The sequence below is a fragment of the Athene noctua genome, chromosome 31 (genome assembly GCF_965140245.1).
Source record: "Athene noctua chromosome 31, bAthNoc1.hap1.1, whole genome shotgun sequence".
Taxonomy (NCBI): domain Eukaryota; kingdom Metazoa; phylum Chordata; class Aves; order Strigiformes; family Strigidae; genus Athene; species Athene noctua.
Window position 1 is genome coordinate 1459950 of NC_134067.1, and position 19030 is coordinate 1478979.

Here is a 19030-nt window from a genome sequence, read left to right on the forward strand (position 1 = left end):
CGGGGACCGAGAGGGGCCGGGCTCGCGCCAAGCTCATAAAGCGTCGTCACAGGAGGGACGGACAGACCGACGGACCGACAGACAGGCGGAGGGCACGGCGCGAACCGACACCCCGAGCCGGTGCTCCCCCAGAGCCCAACTGGACCCTGCCCGGAGAGCCTGAACGCACCGATCCCGGAGATCCCGACCGGACCCTTCCCGGTGCTCCCGGAGAGCCTGAACCCACCGATCCCGGTGTGCGCCTAGAGCCCGATCGGATCCAGCCTAGAGAGCCCGAACCGAACTGATCCCGGGGAGCCCAACCGGATCCACCCCGGTGCCACCGACCCTTCCCGGTGTTCCCGCAGAGCTCAACCCACCCGGGTGCTCCCGGAGGACTAAGCCCACCCGGTGCCGGTACCGGTGCCCACCCCGGCACCCCACCGCCGCACCATGCACCCCACGGTGCTGGTGCTGTGCACCCTGGGTGCCATCGCAGGTGAGGGGACACGGGGCTGTGAGGGGTTGGGGGGGCCGTGGGGACCCCCCTACGTGTGTTCCCGGCACGGAGGGGCGAAGCCAGTGCGAGCGCGTCGGCACAAGCGTGCAGGTACGAGCATGTCGCCACGAGCGTGTCAACACGAGCACGAGCGTGTCAACATGACCTCGTCACCACGAGTGTGTCACACGACGGCGGGCACGTGTGGCACAGCCGGGGGGGGGACGTGTGTCCCCATCGAGGCTCCATGCGAGCGCAAGCATGCCGACGCTCGGCGTTGGGCTCTGCCCGGGGCTGGTGGGGTGACCGGGGTGGGGGTCCCCGATCCATCCCAGGTCCCTCTGCCCTCGGGCCGTGGTCACCGTGTTGTGTCCCACGGGGGAGCGAGCGGGGAGCGAGGTCGTTGGTCCTTGCGAAATCTGTGGATCGCAGCAGGAATTTTTTTGAGTCCTTTTTCTGCTGGTTGTGATTCCGGGAAAGGGCAGGACTTTTCCTCCCCCGGAGGGAGGGAAGGAAAGCTCAAAGCTGTTCCCTGGGAAATCCCCCACCTCAGGCTGCTGGTGCTGACTCACCCCAGGGGGCTTCCACCACAGTCGGGGGGGGCTCAGCAACGGATGTTTTGCCAGGAAAGCACCGGCACATGGGATGGGAGGGGACGGTGGGAATGTCCCGGGCACCGGCTGGGGACAGCTGCTGCCGTCCCTGAGGACCAGCTGTGGGTCTCGGGGTGTTTCCACACCCCACCCCCCCCGTCACCCCGTTTCTGGCTGAATGGGGGGGAGGGATCCTGCCCACCGGCAAAGCCGCCCACTTCCCGTGGCCAAAGGAGAAGCTCGGTGGCTCTGTGGCTTCTCCCTGCTCACCGCAGCTGGCCGGCTTCCCCCTGCCACATTGGGGACAGGGATGACTCTGGAGGTGCCCTTGAACTTCCCCCCTGCTGTGCCAGGGATGGGGATGAGGCTGGGGGTCCCCTCAACCACCAACCCCTCCCCCTCAACCCCTGGCTTCTCCCAGCAGGGCAGTTGGGAGCCTCCTCGGAGCTGTTGATGGAGCCGGCGGTGCCGGTGGTGGAATACGGCGGATCGATCGAGCTGACGTTGAAGACAACGTGCCCCAATATCACAAAACAGAGCAACGTGGAGACGTCGATTCGGAAGAATGTGAAAAAACTGACGATGGAGGAGACGGTGGTGGAGCTGCTCAACGTCACCGAGTGGAACCCTGAGGTCGTCAGCTTCTACTTCTGCTACGGGAAGAGGGAGGTGGTGCCCACCAAGCTCATCGTCTACCGTAAGGCACCGTGGCGAGAGGGGGGTCCCTGCCCACCCCGGCACTGCGGGGTCACCCCCTCACGCTGTGTCTCTCCCTCAGGTGCACCCGAGTCGGTGGAGCTGGAGCCGGTACCGGTGCTGGCGGTGGGTGAGAGCCACAAGCTGGTGTGTTGGGTGAGCGGCGCCAGACCCATCCAGAACGTGACGGTGATCCTGCGGCGGGACGGCGAGGTGCTGCTCGCCCAAACCTTTGAGCAGGAGAGGTGGGACGAGCCGGTGCAGGTGACACACCAACTGACAGCACGGCGCCAGGACAACGGGCAGAGCGTCACCTGCCAGGCGGTGCTCGACCTGGCGCCCCACGGCCCCCGCCTCGACTCCACCTCCGCCCCGCAGGCGTTGGCCATCTACGGTAAGTCATAGTCACAGAATCATTCAGGATGGAAAAGCCCCTCGGGATCATCGAGTCCAACTCTCAGCCCGACTCTACAAAGTTCTCCCCTACCCCACATCCCCCCACAGCTCATCCCAATGACCCTTAAACCCCCCAGGGATGGGGACTCCCCCCTCCCTGGGCAGCCTGTTCCACTCTCGGACCACTCTTGCTGGGAAACATTTTCTCCTCCTGTCCAGCCTGACCCTCCCCTGGGGCAGTTTCCAGCCGTTCCCTCTTGTCCTGTCCCTGATCCCCTGGGAGCAGAGCCCAGCCCCAGCCTCTCTGCAATGTCCCGTCAGGAGCTGCAGAGAGGGATGAGGGCTCCCCTCAGCCTCCTCCTCCTCACACCGAACACTCCCAGCTCCTGCCCTGCCTCCTCACAGGATTGATTCTCCAGCCCCTCCCCAGCCTCGTTGCCCTCCTCTGCCCTCGCTCCAGCCCCTCGAGATCTCTCTGGGATTGAGGAGCCCAAACCTGGACCCAACCCTCCAGGTGTGGCCTCACCAGTGCAGAGCACAGGGGGACTGTCACCTCCCCCCTTCTGCTGGCCACACTACTGCTGATACAAGCCAGGGTGCCGTTGGCTTTCTTGGCCACCCGGGCACACTGCCAGCTCGTGGTCAGCTGCTTGTCAGTGAGAACACCCAGATCCTTTCTCCCAGACAGCTCCAGCCACCCCTCCCCGAGCCTGTAGCCACGCAGGGGGTTGTTGTGGCCCAAGGGCAGGACCTGGCACTTGGCCTTGTTGAAGCCCATCCTGTTGATGTTGGCCACTGACCCGATCTATCCAAGTCTCTCTGTAGAGCCTCCCTGTCTTCAAGTCAGCACCAGCATCATACTGGCGCTTGCTCTGCCGTGGTGGCGGCACCTGGCTCATCCCATGGTGTTTCTCTCCGCCGGCAGAATTCCCACAGGATCCCGAGCTGGAGTCTGCCACCCTCCTGGAGACAGGCAAGACAATGAACGTCAACTGCATCGTTTGCCACGTTTTTCCGGTGGCAAAGTTCGAGCTGGTTTTTGCCAATCAGACCCTGAACTTCTCTGTCAGCCAGGACGGCCACCAGGCTACCGCCGCGGTGGCCCAAAGCCAGCCGGGGGACTTCAGGCTGGTTTGTACCGTGACGGTGGGACCCAAGGTGCGGCAGAAGGAGGTGACCGTCCATGTCTACAGTGAGTACCGGCAGCACTGGCACCAGCAAGGACCCACCAGCAGCACGGCCCTGGCGCGTCGTGCTGGGACAGGGGGAGCGGTTTCGTGCTGCGGCATTGCCGGATCACCCCGGTGGTGTCTCTGTCACCCGCAGGTTTCCCATCGCCGCAGCTGAATGTCAGCACCACCAGCCCAGCCGCCGGCACGGAGGTCACGGGGAGCTGCCATTTGCCACCCGGCCACTCCGCTGAGCTCCAGCTGCAGATCCGTGCCGGCCGTGACGTCCTGGTAGGGTGGGGACCGTCCCCACTGACCTTCAACCTGGAGGCACGTGAGGAGTATGATGGGATGGAGCTGGGCTGCTATGCCAAGATACGAAACAGTGAAGCCCTCACCAAGAACATGTCCGTCTGGCTCAACGTCACCGGTGAGAGCGCCGTGCCTGGGCTCCATCCCGGGATGCCACAGGGGAAATTTCCAGATGGGAGTTTATTAATTTATTGTCCCTATCCTGATTCTTCCCACAGCTGAACCCCGGATGGACGATGGGAGCTGCCCCCCCCGCCAGAACTGGACAGAGGGGCAGGATGAGACCCTGCGGTGCTGGGCACGGGGTAACCCCCCCCCCCAGCTGGAGTGCACCAAGGACGGGGAGCCCTTCCCCGCCGGGGTGCCGCACCCCGTCACCCGCGCCCACGCCGGCACCTACCGCTGCCAGGCCACCAACCCGCTGGGGACAGTGCACCAGAATGTCACCGTGGCGGTGCACTGTGAGTGGGGACGGGGGGTCTCGGGGCGGGCGGGGGTCTCAGGGGGAAGGTGGGGGCTCATCAACGCTCTCTGGCAGACCATGACCCCGACGTGGTGCTCCCGGCGCTGGTGGCGGTGGCGGTGGTGGTCGTGCTGGTCACCGCCGGGGTGAGCTACCGCATCTACTACCGCAAGAAGAAAATCCGGCGCTACCGGCTGCAGCAGCAGCAGCGGCAGCAGCAGATGGAATCGCGGCGGCCACCGGCGTGCTCGGAGGACACGGCCGCTCTCAACGGTTCCATGCGGGAGGCTCATGTGTAGCCGGGCAGAGGCGGTGGAGGGCCAGCAGCCCCCTGCCCGTCCTGCCCCCTTGCCCATGGGCAACCATCCTGGCAAGGGCTGAGCGCTGCAGCCACTGGCTCCCTCCTACAGACATGACGGTGACACTGGGAGCCGCGGCGGGATGGTGGACGCTACGGTGAGATGGCACCGGTCACCCCTGTTGCCGCAGGAAGGTGACAGCTCCCCGATGGTGAGGTGGCGGGCTGGCACATGGTTGAGATGCCGGAGGGGGTGAGGCACCGATCCCACCCCCCATCACGGAGATGCTCCCTTTCCCTCCAAACTTTATCCCTTGGGAGAGTGAAGATGGTGACACCAGCGCTGAGGGTCACAGTGACCCAGGGGGAGCATCGGGGCTGAATCCGGGGATTTTGGTGCTGCAGCAGCGCTGGCCCCAGTGCTGGCAGGAGCATGAAGAGCCGGCGCAGAGGAGGGTGCAGCCTCCGGAGGGGCTGGCAGATGCTGTCGTGACATGTTGCACCAATAAAAACTGTTTGGTGGCAGGGCCACGACCCGCTGGTGTTTTTCTTGGGGATGACCAAACCCTGGGAGGGTTTCCTGGTGCCCCAAGTCCTTGGTGGCCGCGGTTGGGCCGAGCATGCACCGTGCCACCCAAAGCCCACTTCCCTTCTGCTGCCGTCACTTCCCACCACCTTCTGGCACTGGAGGTGTAGTCAGGGTCGGTGGGGCTGGGAGGGAGCCGGGGGGCTGCCAGGGTGCAGAGGAAGGGTGGAGAGCGGCTGTCACAGCCAGGGCTGGGGGACGATGTCCCTCTGAGGTGTGTGCCCCCCTGCCAGCGCCCTGTGCCGGGGTGATGGGCTCTGGCTTCCGCTTCCGTCCCCGTGGCTCCCCGCTCCCCGGCGCGGCAATGCCCCGGCGTGGCCTCCTCCCCGCCTGCTCCCTCCCGGGCCTGCTCCTGGCTCTGTGCGGTGAGTGCTGGGCCTGGGGTCTGGCTGGTCCCCCTGCACCCCGACCCGCCTGGGGATGTCCTGTGGGTCCCGGGTCATCCCACCTTCACCCCAACCCACCTCCCTGGGATGTCCCGTGGGGCCCCAGCTCATCCTCCTGCACCCCATCCTTGCTGGGGACATCCTGTGGGTCCCAGCTCATCCCATCCGTCCCTTCTCATCCCACCTGCATCCTGACCCACCTCCCCAACTCGTGCTGTGGGTCCCCACCTCATTCCCCTGCACCCCAATCCACCTTCTCTGGGCCATCCTGTGGGTCCCACCTCGTCCCGTGGGTCCCATCTTGTCCCACCTTCTCCCCACCCTGGCTGGGGACATCCTGTGGGCCCCAGTTTGTCCCCCTGCACTGTGGCCTGGCTGGGGACATCCCGTGGGACCCAGCTCATCCCATCCATCCCTTCTCCTCCCACCTGCATCACTCCCCCACCTCCCTGCCTCATCCTGTGGGTCCCAGCCCATCCTGTGGGTCCCCAGCTCATCCCACCTCCATCCCGCCCCACATTCCCAGCTCATCCCACGTGTCCCCAACTCATCCCACGTGTCCCCAACTCATCCCACCTTCACCACAACCCACCTCCCCGGCTCATCCCGCGTATCCCAGCTCATCCCAGTCCCATCCTGTTCCAGTCCCAGCCACCAGCCCCTTCGAGGTGACACTGTCCGGCAGCTCCTCGGAGGTGGGTTACGGGGGGACGGTGCTGCTGAACTGCTCCACGAGCTGCCCCGAGGCCGAGGCACCCGGCGGGGTGGAGACGTCCCTCAGCAAGGAGTGGGTGAGCCGGGGGTCGGGCTGGTTCAGCGTCCGGCTCCGCAACATCACCGAGCCCCTCTCCGACATCCTCTGCTACTTCTCCTGCCTCGGGGAAAGGAAGAGGGTGGCTTTCAGGGTGCTGGCGTACGGTAAGAGGCTGCTCGGGTCCTTCCCGGGGGGTCGGACGGGTGGATGGGGCCTGGGGAGGGGGGATGTGGGAAGGGGGGAGGGATGGGCCGGGCCTGGGGAGCCCCCAGTGCTTGGGGTGGGGGGGCAGAGGGATGGGGCAAACTGGGATGGAGCTGGGGCTGCAACTGGGTCTGGTGGGGGAAGATGTTGGGATCAACCAGGGGCTGGATCTGGCAGAGCTTGGTTGGGGGATGAGGAGTTGATTTGGGATGAGCTGGGAGCCGGGTCTGGCAGAATTTGGGATGAGGAGCCGCTCGGGGATGCGGTTGGGTGCCATCTCCCTCCCCCCGCAGACCTCCCCCAGCCCCGCCTGGCCATCAGCAAGCCCAACGCCTCCTGCGACGAGCCGGTGGCCATCGAGTGCTCCTCGGCGCCCAGCTGGCCCCCGGGGCTGAAGCTGCGGCTCTGCCGTAGCCACCGGCCGCCGCAGCCCTGGGCCGAGGGGCCCGTGCGCCTGGAGCTGACGGCCCGTGAGGAAGATGATGGAGCCGAGTTCACCTGCGAGGCGCAGCTCAGCCTGGGCAACCGGACGCTGCGGAAGAGCTCGGGCACGGCCACGCTGCGAGTCACGTGTGAGTGGGGCCGCGGTGCCGGGGCAAAACCCTTCTGAGGCTTCGCAAAACCCCTCGGCCCCCCGTGCAAAGTCCCTTGGCCCTTGTGCAAAATCCCTCAGCCCTCGTGCAAAACCCTTCTTCTCCGGTGCAAAACCCCTTGGCCCTGGTGCAAAGGCCCTTGATCCTGTGCAAAATCCTTCTGTCCCCGTGCAAAGCTGTTCGACTCTGTGCAAAACCCCTCAACCCTCGTGAAAAACCCCTCTGCCCCTGTGCAAAACCCCTCAGCCCTCGTGAAAAACCCCTCGCGCGAAACCCTTCTGCCCTTGTGCAAATCTCTTCCACCCTGTGCATAAACCCCTCAGCCCTCATGCAAACCCCTTCTGCTCTGGCGCAAAACCCTTCTGCCCTTGTGCAAAGCTCTTCGACCGTGTGCAAAACCCCTCAGCCCTTGTGAAAACCCCTCAGGCCTCGTGAAAAAACCCTCTGCCCTGGTGCAAAGGCCCTTGGGCCTCTGCAAACCCTTCCTGCCCTCGTGCAAAGCCCGTCAGCCCTGGTGCAAGGGATGGGGCCCCATCCCTGGCTGCAGCAGGGGCCCCTCTGGCCCCATCCCGGGGTGACGGTGACCCCGGGGCCGGTGCCGGGGAGAAACGAGGCTCCCGCCGCTGTCACCCCCCAGACCAGCCCCGGATGGACGATGGGAGCTGCCCCCCCCGCCAGAACTGGACAGAGGGGCAGGATGAGACCCTGCGGTGCTGGGCACGGGGTAACCCCCCCCCCCAGCTGGAGTGCGCCAAGGACGGGGAGCCCTTCCCCGCCGGGGTGCCGCGCCCCGTCACCCGCGCCCACGCCGGCACCTACCGCTGCCAGGCCACCAACCCGCTGGGGACAGTGCACCAGAATGTCACCGTGGCGGTGCACTGTGAGTGGGGACGGGGGGTCTCGGGGCGGGGGGGGTCTCAGGGGGAAGGTGGGGGCTCATCAACGCTCTCCGGCAGACCGTGACCCCGACGTGGTGCTCCCGGCGCTGGTGGCGGTGGCGGTGGTGGCCGCGCTGGTCACCGCCGGGGTGAGCTACCGCATCTACTACCGCAAGAAGAAAATCCGGCGCTACCGGCTGCGGGAGCGGGAGATGGAGACTCTGCGCCCCGCTCGGTGAGGGGGGGCGACACTGTAACATCCCCCCCCCCCCCCCAAAAGCTGTGTCCTCACCCTGCATGGAGCCAACCGCCCGCTGAGGGGGACAGGGGGAGCTGGGAAGGGCAGGGGAAGGGGGTACGGGGAGGGGAGTGGGGGTACAGGGAGGGGAGTGGGGGTACGGGGAGGGGAAGGGGGTACGGGGAGGGGAGTGGGGGTACGGGGAACGGAATGGGGGTACGGGGAGGGGATTGGGGGTACAGGCAGGGGAGTGAGGGTACAGGGAGGGGACTGGGGGTACGGGGAGGGGAATGGGGGTACGGGGAGGGGAAGGGGGGTACAGGGAGGGGAGTGGGGGTACGGGCAGGGGAGTGAGGGTACAGGGAGGGGACTGGGGGTACGGGGAGGGGAATGGGGGTACGGGCAGGGGAAGGGGGGTACAGGCAGGGGAGTGGGGGTACAGGCAGGGGAAGGGGGGTACAGGGAGGGGATTGGGGGTACGGGGAGGGGATTGGGGGTACGGGCAGGCTAATGGGGGTCTGGGGAGGGGCTGGGGGACGGGGGGGCGGGGCTGGAGCCAAGACAAGGGCAGGGGGGGATGGGAGCAGAGCGGGGGAGGGGCTCTAGGGCCGGGGTTGGGGGACGCGCTGGGGGGGGGGGGCCAGAGTGGGGCCGGGGGGGCACCCACCCCCCTACCCCCCCACACACCCCCCCCACACCCCCCCGCGGCACCCCCGCCCCCGTCCCCTCCCGGGCAGCGAGCGCGGCCGGAGCCACCGTGAGCGCGGCAGCGCCTGGCACCCGCTGGCACCGTCACTCCGGCCCCGGCGTGACACCGGCACACGCCACGGCACGGCCCGGCCCGGCGAGGCCTGCTTCGGCCACCGGGCCTGGCGTGGGCCGGCGGCACCGCGTGGGCCGAGGTAGGGCCGGAGCGCGGCACCGGGGGAACACGCGTCGCCCGCGCCGTTGGCGTGACGAGGGGACGGGGCGCGGGGGCACACGGCATGGCGGCGGCGGCGCGGCGTGGGCCCGAGGGGCGCGTTGGTGCGCACGTGGTGCACCCGGTACGAACCCGCAACGCCCACGCCGACACGCCGGCGTGTACACGCTACACGCGCCGTCACACGTGCAACGCGTCTGTGCGCGTGGGTGCGAATGCGCACACACACGACACATGGCGGCGTTCATGGAGCGCACACGCACACGCAAGGCACGGCCGCAGGCGCGCGCACACACGCACACGCGCGTGTGCATGTGATGCGTCCGCACGTGCATAACGCACACACGTAATGTGCGTGAGACACGTGGACACGCACATGCGATGCAAGGCTGCACGTGTGTAATGCATGTACCAGCACGCACACAAGATGCACACCTGTGTGACTGTGATGCACACACCCGCATGCACATGTGATGCACATCTATGCACATGCTACATATCTAGATGCACACGCGATGCACGCCTGCATGCACATGCTATATACTTATATGTGCATGCAGTGCACGCCTGCAGGCACGTTGTCCATGCAACTGCATGCACACACGCCACACACCTGCATGCACATACTATGTACCTACATGCACACACAATGCATGCCCGTGTGCATGTCCTACATGTGACTGCACGCACACACAACACGCGTGCATGCACATACTACATACCTACATATGCATACAATGCATGCCTGCGTGCATGTCCTACATGCAACTGCATGAACATGCCACACGTGTCTGTGTGCACATGTATGCACCTACACGCACACGCAACGCACGCCTGCATGCACGTACTGTGTAGCTACATGCAGACATGATGCATGCCTGCATGCACATACTATACACCTACATGTGCGTGCAACGCACACCTGCATGCACGTCATCCCTGTGACTGCACGCACGCGCAACGCATGTCTGCGTGCATGTACCATGTACCTATATGCACGCACAACACATGCCTGCATCCACATCATACATGTGCCTGCACGCACACGCAACGCCTGTCTGCGTGCATGTCCCACATGTGCCTGCACGCACACGCAACGCGCCTGCATGCACATACCATATACCTACGTGTGCACGCAACACACGCCTGCACGCACGTCATACACGCGGCTGCACGCACACGCCACACGCCTGCGCGCACAGGCTATATACCTGCACGCACGCGTGATGCACACCTGCTTGCACGTCCCGCACGTGACTGCGTGCCCGTGCAATGGGCCTGCGTGCACCTGCTGCACACCTCCACGCAACACGCCTGCACACACACACGTGCTGCATGTGCGATGCCCACGCCTGCACGCCAAGAACACGCCAAGCACACGCCATGTGCACCCCGCGCGTGGGGGAGGGGACACGCAGCTGCTCTCGGTCTGTCGCTGCACCCCCGCAGGATCGGGCCCCCCGCCGCGCTGCGGGGGGGGTGTTGGGGGGGGGGCGCTGTCTGTGCAGCTCCGAGCGCGGGGGGGCGAGGTTTGGGGGGGCGGGGGGGGATGTTGGTGTAGGATGAGCACGGGGAGGGGCCCGATCCTGGCTCAGGGGGTCCCGTGCAGGACCGAGCACCGGCCACACACACACTCACACACACACAGACACACACACACACACACACACGCACACACAGACACACACACACACACACACAGAGACACAGAGACGCACACACACACACACACACACACACGCACACACAGACACACACACACACACACACAGAGACACAGACACACACACAGACACAGAGACACACACACACACACAGACACACACACAGACACAGACAGACACACACAGACACACACTCACAGAGACAGACACACAAACTCTCACACACACACACTCGCACACACACTCACACTCACATACACACACATTTGCACACACTCACACAATCACACACACACACAATCACACTCACACTCAGACACACACACTCACACACACTCACACTGACACAATCACTCACACTCTCACAATCACACACACACTCACACACACACTCACACACACACTCACACACTCACACTCACACACACACACTCACACTCACACTCACGCGCGCGCGGAGCCCCGGGAGGGCTCAGCCGGGGGCGGGGGGAGGAGCAGCCCCGCGGTACCGGCGTCGTCCTCGCCTCCGTGCGCGGCAGCGGCGGAGCTGCCTTCATCCCCATCCTCCTCCTCCTCCTCCTCCTCATCCCCATCCCCCTCGTCATCCCCATCCTCCTCATCCTCCCCGTATCCACCCCCCCCCCCAGTCCCCCCCCCCCCCCCCCAGCGGCGCCGGGACCCGATGGGACCCCCCGGCCCGGCCGCGCGGCTGCTGCCCCCGCTCCTCCTGGCGCTCGCAGGTGGGGGGGCTCGGGGGGGCTGGGGGGGGGCTCGGGGTGCGGGGTGGGGGGCGCCAATGCCTGGGTCCCTCCGGGATGGGTGGTGCCGGGGGGGGGTGGGGTGGGGGGGGTGGTTGGACCCTGGGGACCTGGGACCCATCGTGCTGGGAAGCGGGGGGGCTGGTCCCTGGGGACCCCAGGGACCCTTAATTATTGGGGGGGGGGCAACGCTGGGGACCCTCCCAGACACCCATAATTATTGCTGGGGGGGGGACCCCGAGGAGCCCTTAATTTGGGGGGGGGGGGGGGTGTGGAGTGTGTGAAACCTGGCGAGCCCAGATCCCAGCGACTCCTAAATTGAGGGGGGGGCTGTGTTGGACCCCCGGGGACCCCAACACGAGGGACCCCCACGACCCTGGGTCCCTTATTTCGGGGTGGGGGGGGGGGACGGGACAGATGACGCCCCCAGGACTCCAGACACCTGCATCCCTTATTTCAGAAGGGGGGGGTGGTCTGGATGCCTTGAACCCCTATTTTTTTGGGGGGGGGGGACACACACACGACATGATGACACACACCCCAGACACCTGAGTCCTTTATTTTGGGGGGGGGGCACCCAGAAGCCTGGACATTTATTTTGGGGGAGAGGGTGGCCCCTGGGGATCCCGGATACCTGGGTTCCTTGTTTTGGGGAGCGGGGGGGGGACACCCCAAGAATCCTGGATACCTGGGTCCCTTATTTGGGGGGTGGGGGGCTGTTCCTGGGGACTCCGGCCACATGGGTCCCTTCTTTTGGGGGGGGGGGTGTGTGAACCTCAAGGACCCAGGGTCCCTTAGTGCCAGGGGAAGGGGACAGAGGGGGACCCCCAGGACGCCGGGGTCCCCTCCCAGCATTGGGGCGGGGGGGGTATCTCTGGGGTGGGGGGTGTCTCCCTTCGGGGGTGCCGGGGCTGAGCCGGCGGGGGCTGCCCGCGGTGTGGGGGCTCTCACAGGGGCCGCCCGGGGCACGTTCACGGTGGGGGCCTGGCCGCGGGTGGCCGTGGTGCCCTTCGGGGGCTCGGTGGCCGTCAACTGCAGCCGCAGCGCTTGCCCGGGGGGCAACGCCACGCTGGGGCTGGCCACCCCCTTGGCCGTGGCCGCGGGGGCCGGCGGGCGCCGCTGGCAAAGCTTCCGGCTCCTCAACGTCTCCCGGTGGAGCCCCGGCCCCGCCACGTGCTACGGGCGCTGCGGCGACGCCCGAGCCAACGCCAGCGCCGGCATCCTCGTCTACCGTGAGTGCCGGGGGGTCACCGGGGTGGCCTGGGCGGCCGTGGCGTGGCTACGGTTGACGGTTCGGTGGTTGCCACCTCCCAGGGTTGCCGGAGCGGGTGGTGCTGGAGCCGGTGCCGGCCGTGGCGGTGGGCGAGAGCCGGAACCTGACGTGCCGGGTGGTGGAGGTGGCTCCGGTGGGGAACCTGACGGTGACGCTGCGCCGAGGGGCCGAAACGCTGCGGACGGAGAGTTTTGGTGCCGCCGAGGGCAGCACCAGCGTGGCCGTCAGTCACCTGCTGACCGTCGGCCCCGGCGACCACGGCCAGGACGTCACCTGCCACGCCGAGCTGTCCCTGCGGCCCCACGGGCCCCTCTTCGCCCGCGCTGCCGTCCCCGTCAAGCTGTCGGTTTTTGGTGAGTCACCGTCACCCTCCCGGCGGCTCCGTATCCTCACCGGAGCCTGGTGAGGGTCCGGCTGCCGGGATCCTCCCCCTGGCACTGGGGTGCAGCCAAGGACCAGGCCTGGCCCCGGTGACACCGTGTCCCCGCAGCTCTCCCCGAGCCACCCCAGCTCCAGGCTCCCGCCCGCCTCGAAGCCGGCGCCGCCGCCAACGCCAGCTGCCAAGTCACCGGTGCCTTCCCCGCCGGGGACGTCCGCTTCGCCGTCACCTTGGCAGAGCGGAGCCTAAACGTCACCGTGGCGGCGGTTGGGGACGTGTTGACCGCCGTCACCACGCTCTCGCCTGACACCCCAGGGCGGCAGGAGCTGGCCTGCACCGCGGCGGTGGCGACGGCGGCACGGACGGCACGGAGGCAGCTCCATGTCTACCGTAAGGCACCGGGCGCGGCAAAGCGATAACCGGAGCCCATCCCAAAATCCCGCTGGACTCACAAGCACCTTCCCGCAGGCTTCCCGGCGCCCGTCGTGGAGCTGAGCCCGGCCTCGGTGCCAGCGGGCAGCGAGGTGACGGTGGCGTGCCGCGCCGGGCTCGCCGACCCTCCCGCCGTCCGGCTGCAGCTCCGCGATGCCGACGGGGGGGTCCTGGCCGAGGGGCCGCAGTCCCGGCTGGAGCTGCGGTTGGTGGCCCGGCGGGAGGATGACGGGCGGCAGTTCGGGTGCCGGGCCAGCCTGGCCATCGCCAACGGCACGGTGACGAAGGACGCGGAGGCCCGGCTCGCCGTGCTCTGTGGGTGCCGTGCCGGAGGGGCCTGGCTGTGCCCGTGGCAGCTGGCGCGGGCGGTCCCGGTGAATCCCCCCCGTCTTTTCCAGATATGCCCGAAATGGCGGCGAGTGGCTGTCCCAGCAACCGCACGTGGCTACGGGGGACGCGGCAAGCGCTGTCCTGCCGGGCCACCGGCAACCCCGCGCCCACCGTCGTCTGCGGCAGGAACGGCGTCACCGTCAACACCGGGGAGCCGGAGCTGGTCACCCGCTCCCGAGCCGGCACCTACCTCTGCAACGCCACCAACAGCCTGGGGACGCGGAGCCGGCTGGTCACCGTCCGCGTGGAGTGTGAGTGGCGCCGGTGTCTCCGCCGCGGCCGTGCCGGCGGCAACCGCGCTAACCAGGACCCCTCGTTTCTCCCCCTTCAAGACGAGCCCACCCTGACGGAGAGGGGCTGCCCGGCGCACCGCACCTGGGTGGAGGGCGAGCGGCGGGAGCTCGTGTGCCGCGCCGACGGGGATCCCCCACCCAGCACCCGCTGCGCCCGCGACGGGGGTCCCCCCCGCGCCCGGGGGAGCCGGGCCGTCAGCCGGGCCGACGCCGGCCGCTACGTCTGTCGAGCCAGCAACAAGCACGGCTCGGCCGTCCGCAGCATCGTCGTCACCGTCGAGTGTGAGTGCCCGGGGACGGGGATCCGGCGGTGCCGGTGATGCCGTTATCCGTGCAGAGGGTGCTGGCTGTGCCGGGGATGCCGCATCTGTGCCAGGGATGCCATGGCCATGCCATGGCCGTGCTGAGGATGCTGGTTGTGCCGGGGATGCCATGGGTGTGCCGGGGATGCCATGCCCGTGCCAGCCTGGCGGGGAGCCCAGCTGCCATAGGGCCAGTCCCGCCAGTGCAGGGTGGGGAGCAGGGGGGTGGGCGGTTCGTCCCCACACCACACCTGGGTGGGAGGCCCCCAGCGCCCCCCCCCCTCACCAACCACGTCCCTCCCGGGTTGCAGACGAGCCGAGCATCGGCGAGACGGGCTGCCCGGCGCGGCGGCTCTGGGTGGAGGGGACGCCGGCGGAGCTGGCCTGTGCCGCCAGCGGGAACCCCCCACCCCACGTCGCCTGTGCCAAGCTGGGGGACAACCAGGACCCCCCCCCGGTGAGCCCCAACGTCACCCGCGCCCACGCCGGCACCTACCAGTGCCGGGCCACCAACCCCCACGGCTCGGCCCTCCGCAACGTCACCGTCGCCGTCGAGTGTGAGTGGAGGGGGGGGTGGGAAAAAAAATGGGGGGGTTTTGGTTATTTTTGAAGCGGCGGGTGGTGGTTTTGGCTGACGGCCGGCGCCGCCCGGTGCAGACAGCCCCGCCGCGGTGAGCCTCCGCGTGCTGCCCTCCGCCAACGTCTCGCGAGGCGCCAGCTTCAGCGTGGAGTGTCGGGCCGAGGGGCTGCCCACCCCCACCTACGGCTGGGCGCTGCCGCCCGCCCCCAACCTCCGCTTCGCCGCCGATAACCGCTCGGTCGCCGTAGCCGCCGCCGCCGCCGCCAACCGAGGCCTTTACACCTGCACCGCCACCAACCGGCACGGCCGGCGAGCCGGCAGCGTCATGGTCCGGGTGGACGGTGAGATTTGAGGAAATGGCGGGAGCGGGGGGGGATTGGTGAAGCGGGGGGGGGTCTTTCCATCACCGCCACGGCCTCACCGGCACCGTCCCGCCCGGCAGAGAGCCGGCTGGTGCTGTTGGCCTCGCTGGGCTCGCTGGGCGCCGTCACCGCGGTGGGTTTGGCGGCCGCCGGGGGTTACTACCTGAAGTCGACGGCGTGTAAGAAGGGGGAGTACAACGTGCGCGACGCCGAGGGCTCCTCGGAAGCCGCCTGCCTGCACCGGCAGCGCCACGACCGCGGGGAGGTTTATGGCATCCAGCTCACCCAGCCCTAACCGGGCCCAGGCCGAGGTTTCAGGGTGGGAGGGGGGCAGAACCCTGTGTACCCCCCGCTCCCCGCCCCAGCTGGGTTTTGGGGGAATTTTGGAGGACGTGTAGGGGGGCGGTTGGGTTGTTTTTTGTTTTTTTTTTTTTTTTTAAACCGTTTCAGCGCTGTGCTGAGGGCGGCGCGGCTGTAACTCAGGGGGGGGATGCTCGGGGAGCGGGGGGGCCGCGGCTGCCGGCTCAGCTATTCTGGGGGGATAAAGCAACACCCAATAAATAATTCTGTTTTAATTAGAGGAAGATGGTGACTCTGGCTGCTGGGGGGGGTGTAGGACAGACCGTGGGGCTGAGCCCAGCTCCAAGCCCCTTCCCCTCGCCAGCTCCAGGGGGGCACCCAGATATCCGGGACACCCCAACAACCCCCCCCAGGCCAGGCTCAGGGTGGGGTGCTGGTCATGGGGGTGTCCCCAAGCCTGTCTTCCTGCCACCCGGGGAGCAGGTAGGGGGGGGCCAAGGCTCAGCCTGGCCTCAGCTCTGGGTCCCGCTGGAAAATCCTGGGGCTTGAAAATCCCCCGCGCAGCTGCTGGGCCGCCCTGCAGAGCCCCCCCGTTTCCTGCCTGCTTTCCTGCCTGCTCGGCTGCCCTTCCTGCCTGCACTGGTGACGCCTCCTGCCTTCTGGCCCCCACCTCGCTGTCCCCAAGCCCTGTCCCATGTCCCCAACTCGCAGCTGAGGACAGGGACCCCCAGCCTGGCCCCCACCTCACTGTCCCCAAATCCCCCAAATGTCCCCAACCCGCACCCAGGACCCCCTCTCGTCCCCGCAGCTCCCTGCCGGGGTGACCAAACCACTGGTGGTGGCATCGAGAGTCCCCCCCACTCCCCAATGCCACAACCATCCCCCTGTGCCCCCTCCCCGGAGCAGGTGACACCAGGACACACCAAAATTGCCACCAGCACCAGGATGTTTAATTGCTCCCAAGGGACCCCAACACCCCCCAGCCCCCCCAGTGCCAGCTCTCTGCTGCTGTCACCGCTGCCACCAACGTCCCCTCGCTGATGCCGGGGCCCTCGCTGTCACCTCCTGCCGCCCTCGCTGTCACCTCCTGCCGCCGGCGGGTGGGTGACACCGCTCCCCGCAGTGGGGACACCGGGGACGGGGGGTCCCACTCTTCCCGGGGATGTTCCAGCACCGCCGGCACCGCACCCGGTACTTCTTGTACCTGGGAGAAACCCGCGGAGTGAAGCCGGTGTTGGGGGGTCCCAGGGGGGTCCCCAGAGGTGTGTGTGTGGGGTGTCACTGTGGGGGTGTCCCTGTCCCCTACCTGATGCCGCAGGCGTTGCAGAGGGGGGTCCCGTTCTCGGCCACTCGCCACAGCGGGGTCCGACGCGTCTTGCAGGAGGCGCAGCGCTTGTTCCCTGTGGGGGACACACGGCTGCACCCCCAAACCCCAGCGGTGTTGGGGTGAGGGGGAAACCCACCCCCCCATCTTACCCTGGGCAAAGGGAGCGTCATCCTCTGAGCTGCTGCCCACCCCGGGGGGCCTGGCCGAGGGGCTGCACCCCCAGCGCCGGCTGGGAGCCCTGTGGGGAACAGGGGGAGTCAAGGGGAGCACAGGGACCCCCCTGGAGTGGGGGGACCCACCCCCCAGGGGCAGCCGGGTCCCCAGGGGCCATCACCGGGGAGGGGGGACAGGAAGGTGCAGCCAGACAGACAGACGGGGCAAGCCAAGGTCCTGGGGTGCCCAAAGGTGCATCTGGACAGACGGACAGAGCAGCCAGAAGTCTGGGGGTGCCCAGGGGTGCATCCAGACAGACGGACGGAGCAGCCAGAAGTCTGGGGGTGCCCAGGGGTGCATCCGGACAGACGGATGGAGCAGCCAGAAGTCTGGGGGTGCCCAGGGGTGCCTCCGGACAGACGGACAGTGGGGCGGGGGCCCGGTACCTGCCGCCGCGGGCAGTGATGAGAAGGCGGCAGCCCTCGGTGCTGCCGGTGGAGGGGCCCAGGCGCATGCGGAGGGTCACCCCACGGAAAGAGGGGTCCCAGGGCTCGGCGCCGCGCTGGGGGGTCGCCTGCTTGCGCCGCCGCCCGCTGCCGGTACCGGTGCCGCTGCCACGGCCGGGGCCGTTACCGGTGCCACCGGCCAGGTGCCGGCACTGGAGGCTGATGAGGCTGAGGGCGTCGGGGCTGCCGGTGGGGGCCGGGGGGAGCCCGGGGTGCTCCGGGGGGGCGGCGGGAAGCGCCGGGGGGGGCTCGGGGGGGGCCAGCAGCCGCGCAGTTTCCTGCAGGAAGGTGAGACCCTCCCCGGGGAGGGGCGGGGGGCTCCAGGGCCCCGCGGGGGGCTCCGGGACCCCGCTCCTGCCCCGGGGCCGTCGTAAGGGTAAGGGGGAGGGGGGGTGTCCCCCGTTTCTGCCCCAGGGACTGCAGGGGGCACCCCGCTCCTCCCGGGCTGAGCCATCCCCGAGCCCGGTTCCCCCCCGCGGTGGGACCATCCCCAGTCCCAGTGCTCCCAGCGTCCCCCCCCAGTAACACCATCCCCACTGTCGGTTCCCCCCACAACTGGATCGGTCCCGGTCCCAGCTCGCCCCCGGTGGGACCATCCCCAGTCCCAGTGCTCCCAGTCCCCCCCCAGTGGGACCATCCCCAGCCCCGGTGTCCTCGGTGCCCCCCCCAACCAGCCCAGCCGCACCCCAGTGCCTCAGCTCGGATCATCCCCGGTCCCGGTGCCCCCCCCTCGGTGGGACCATCCCCAGCCCCAATTCCCCGCATTGGGACACCCCCCCCGGCTCCAGTTCTCCCAGCTTCCCCCTGGTGGGATCCCTCACCCCCCGTTTCCCACCTGCAGGCACGGGGGCCGCCAGTCGCGCCCCCCCCGGGGCTGGGGGGGGGCAGGAGGGGCCGGCAGGGCTCGGGCTCGAGGCAGAGCAGCCGCTGGAGCAGCGAGAAGTCGGGGGGCTGCCCCTCCAGGAAGAGCTGCTCCGCCATCGCCGGCACCGGCACCGGGCCCGGCCCGGGCCTAAACCGGCCCCAGCTGCGCGGGGGCGGGGGCAGCGGGGGGGGGGACCCCGTGGGTGGGACCCCCGGGGGATGGGGAAGGACCCCAGAGGGGGAAGGGACCCCCAGAATGGGGCAGGGCACCTCCCCAGGACAGGGACCCCCAGAATGGGGCAAGATTCCCCCCCCCCAGGCAGGGCAGGACCCCCAGAATAGGGCAGGGCACCTCCCAGGACAGTGCTAGGACTCCCCCCCCGCCCCCCCCCATGAAGTTGTGGCAGCAGAGAAGCCCGGGGGGGGGGGGCAGGACTCCAGATGGGGCAAGACACCCATCCCCCCCCCCCCCCCAGGGATA

The 19030-nt window shown here is 68.2% G+C and overlaps 2 protein-coding genes across 2 annotated transcripts in view; one reads left to right on the forward strand and one right to left on the reverse strand.

Annotated features, from left to right (window-relative positions):
- Positions 1–19030, forward strand: part of ICAM5 (intercellular adhesion molecule 5) — a 22142-nt gene continuing 3112 nt past the window's right edge. Inside the window, exons 1-25 of the mRNA XM_074929850.1 lie at positions 1–478; positions 1493–1768; positions 1850–2161; positions 3089–3355; positions 3490–3762; positions 3863–4105; positions 4183–4400; positions 4727–4919; positions 5225–5356; positions 6023–6295; positions 6629–6907; positions 7566–7808; positions 7885–8041; positions 8782–8918; positions 11278–11370; positions 12342–12620; positions 12703–13014; positions 13152–13430; positions 13509–13787; positions 13871–14437; positions 14769–15014; positions 15115–15378; positions 15480–15687; positions 16664–16890; positions 17599–17700. Of these exons, the coding sequence (XP_074785951.1) occupies positions 433–478; positions 1493–1768; positions 1850–2161; positions 3089–3355; positions 3490–3762; positions 3863–4105; positions 4183–4400; positions 4727–4919; positions 5225–5356; positions 6023–6295; positions 6629–6907; positions 7566–7808; positions 7885–8041; positions 8782–8918; positions 11278–11370; positions 12342–12620; positions 12703–13014; positions 13152–13430; positions 13509–13787; positions 13871–14437; positions 14769–15014; positions 15115–15378; positions 15480–15687; positions 16664–16890; positions 17599–17700 (5905 nt within the window). The 5' untranslated portion in view covers positions 1–432. The remainder of the gene's footprint in view (positions 479–1492; positions 1769–1849; positions 2162–3088; positions 3356–3489; positions 3763–3862; positions 4106–4182; positions 4401–4726; positions 4920–5224; positions 5357–6022; positions 6296–6628; positions 6908–7565; positions 7809–7884; positions 8042–8781; positions 8919–11277; positions 11371–12341; positions 12621–12702; positions 13015–13151; positions 13431–13508; positions 13788–13870; positions 14438–14768; positions 15015–15114; positions 15379–15479; positions 15688–16663; positions 16891–17598; positions 17701–19030) is intronic.
- Positions 16706–17615, reverse strand: ZGLP1 (zinc finger GATA like protein 1). Its single transcript, XM_074929905.1, has 4 exons — positions 17361–17615; positions 17176–17264; positions 17006–17099; positions 16706–16903 (listed from the first exon to the last, which is right to left on the reverse strand). The coding sequence occupies exons 1-4, from the start codon at positions 17537–17539 to the stop codon at positions 16780–16782; spliced, it is 486 nt and encodes a 161-aa protein (XP_074786006.1). The 5' UTR covers positions 17540–17615; the 3' UTR covers positions 16706–16779.